This window comes from Exserohilum turcica (assembly GCF_000359705.1).
Source record: "Exserohilum turcica Et28A unplaced genomic scaffold SETTUscaffold_24, whole genome shotgun sequence".
Classification (NCBI taxonomy): Eukaryota; Fungi; Ascomycota; class Dothideomycetes; order Pleosporales; family Pleosporaceae; genus Exserohilum; species Exserohilum turcicum.
Genome location: NW_007360070.1, coordinates 8,854 through 9,721, shown reverse-complemented (window position 1 = coordinate 9,721; position 868 = coordinate 8,854). Strand labels below are relative to the sequence as shown.

The window sequence follows — 868 nt, the reverse complement described above, 5'->3', positions numbered from 1 at the left end:
GGTTGATACTAGAGCCCAAGGGTTCTTATTTCTAAATTCTGCAATTGCTCGTACTATTTCTAGTTCACTTCAGGTTCCTATCCAAAGACTGCCCTTCAAGATTACAGTCAAAGGATTTCAAGATCAGGTTCAAACAAGGGTTAACCAGTATATCTGGTTGCACCTCTCAATTGACGGCCGCAAGATCTACAACTGCCTATTTGTCATTATGGACTTGGGATCACAGGATTGTATTATTAGGATTAAGTGGCTACGCCGCTTCCAGCTCTAACTAGATACAGTTCGCAACCGAATCGTATGGCCAGCCAAGTACCCAGCAACTTACGATCCCGCCCCACCCATTTTGGTGCAGTTAAAACAGCCATCTGTAGACACTGAGGTCGAGAAGGATATCAAGAGACGCAACGCTCTCTGGGAAAAGGACGACTATCAGAGAAGGAACAGTCCAACTACGGCCTGTATCCAAAGAATCCGTGGCCTTCTTCGACTCCCCAGAGCCCGTCCCCTACCGCCCACACCCAACCCTACCCCGAAACCTATCCGACCTGCCTCTCCTTCGCCTCCATCCGCCCGCATCTCGCTTATTTCCGCCAATGCTTTCCACTACACCATGAAACGCAAGGAAAACGAGTTCTTCACGACAAGCATCTACGAGATCGATCGGATCCTCGAAGAAAGACAAATGAAAGACGATCCTGATAATGCTAAGCTGGTACAGGATCGACTCCCATCCGTCTACCACGCGTACCGAGACGTGTTTAGCAGAACCGCCGCTGACCAACTTCCTGAACACCGCCCGTACGACCACAAGATCGTTCTCACTGAACCTCTGCCGAATCAGTTCAGTCCGTTATACAAGCAGAGCACA

The 868-nt window shown here is 49.3% G+C and overlaps 1 protein-coding gene across 1 annotated transcript; it reads left to right on the top strand.

Moving 5' to 3' along the window:
- Positions 1 to 208: 208 nt before the first annotated feature.
- Positions 209 to 849, top strand: SETTUDRAFT_28931 (uncharacterized protein; the record flags this gene model as incomplete). The annotated part of the gene is made up of 2 exons (XM_008028337.1): positions 209 to 230; positions 282 to 849. Coding segments are annotated over 2 exons (590 nt in total), but the record flags the coding sequence as incomplete, so codon positions are not given.
- Between the last annotated feature and the right edge of the window lie 19 nt (positions 850 to 868).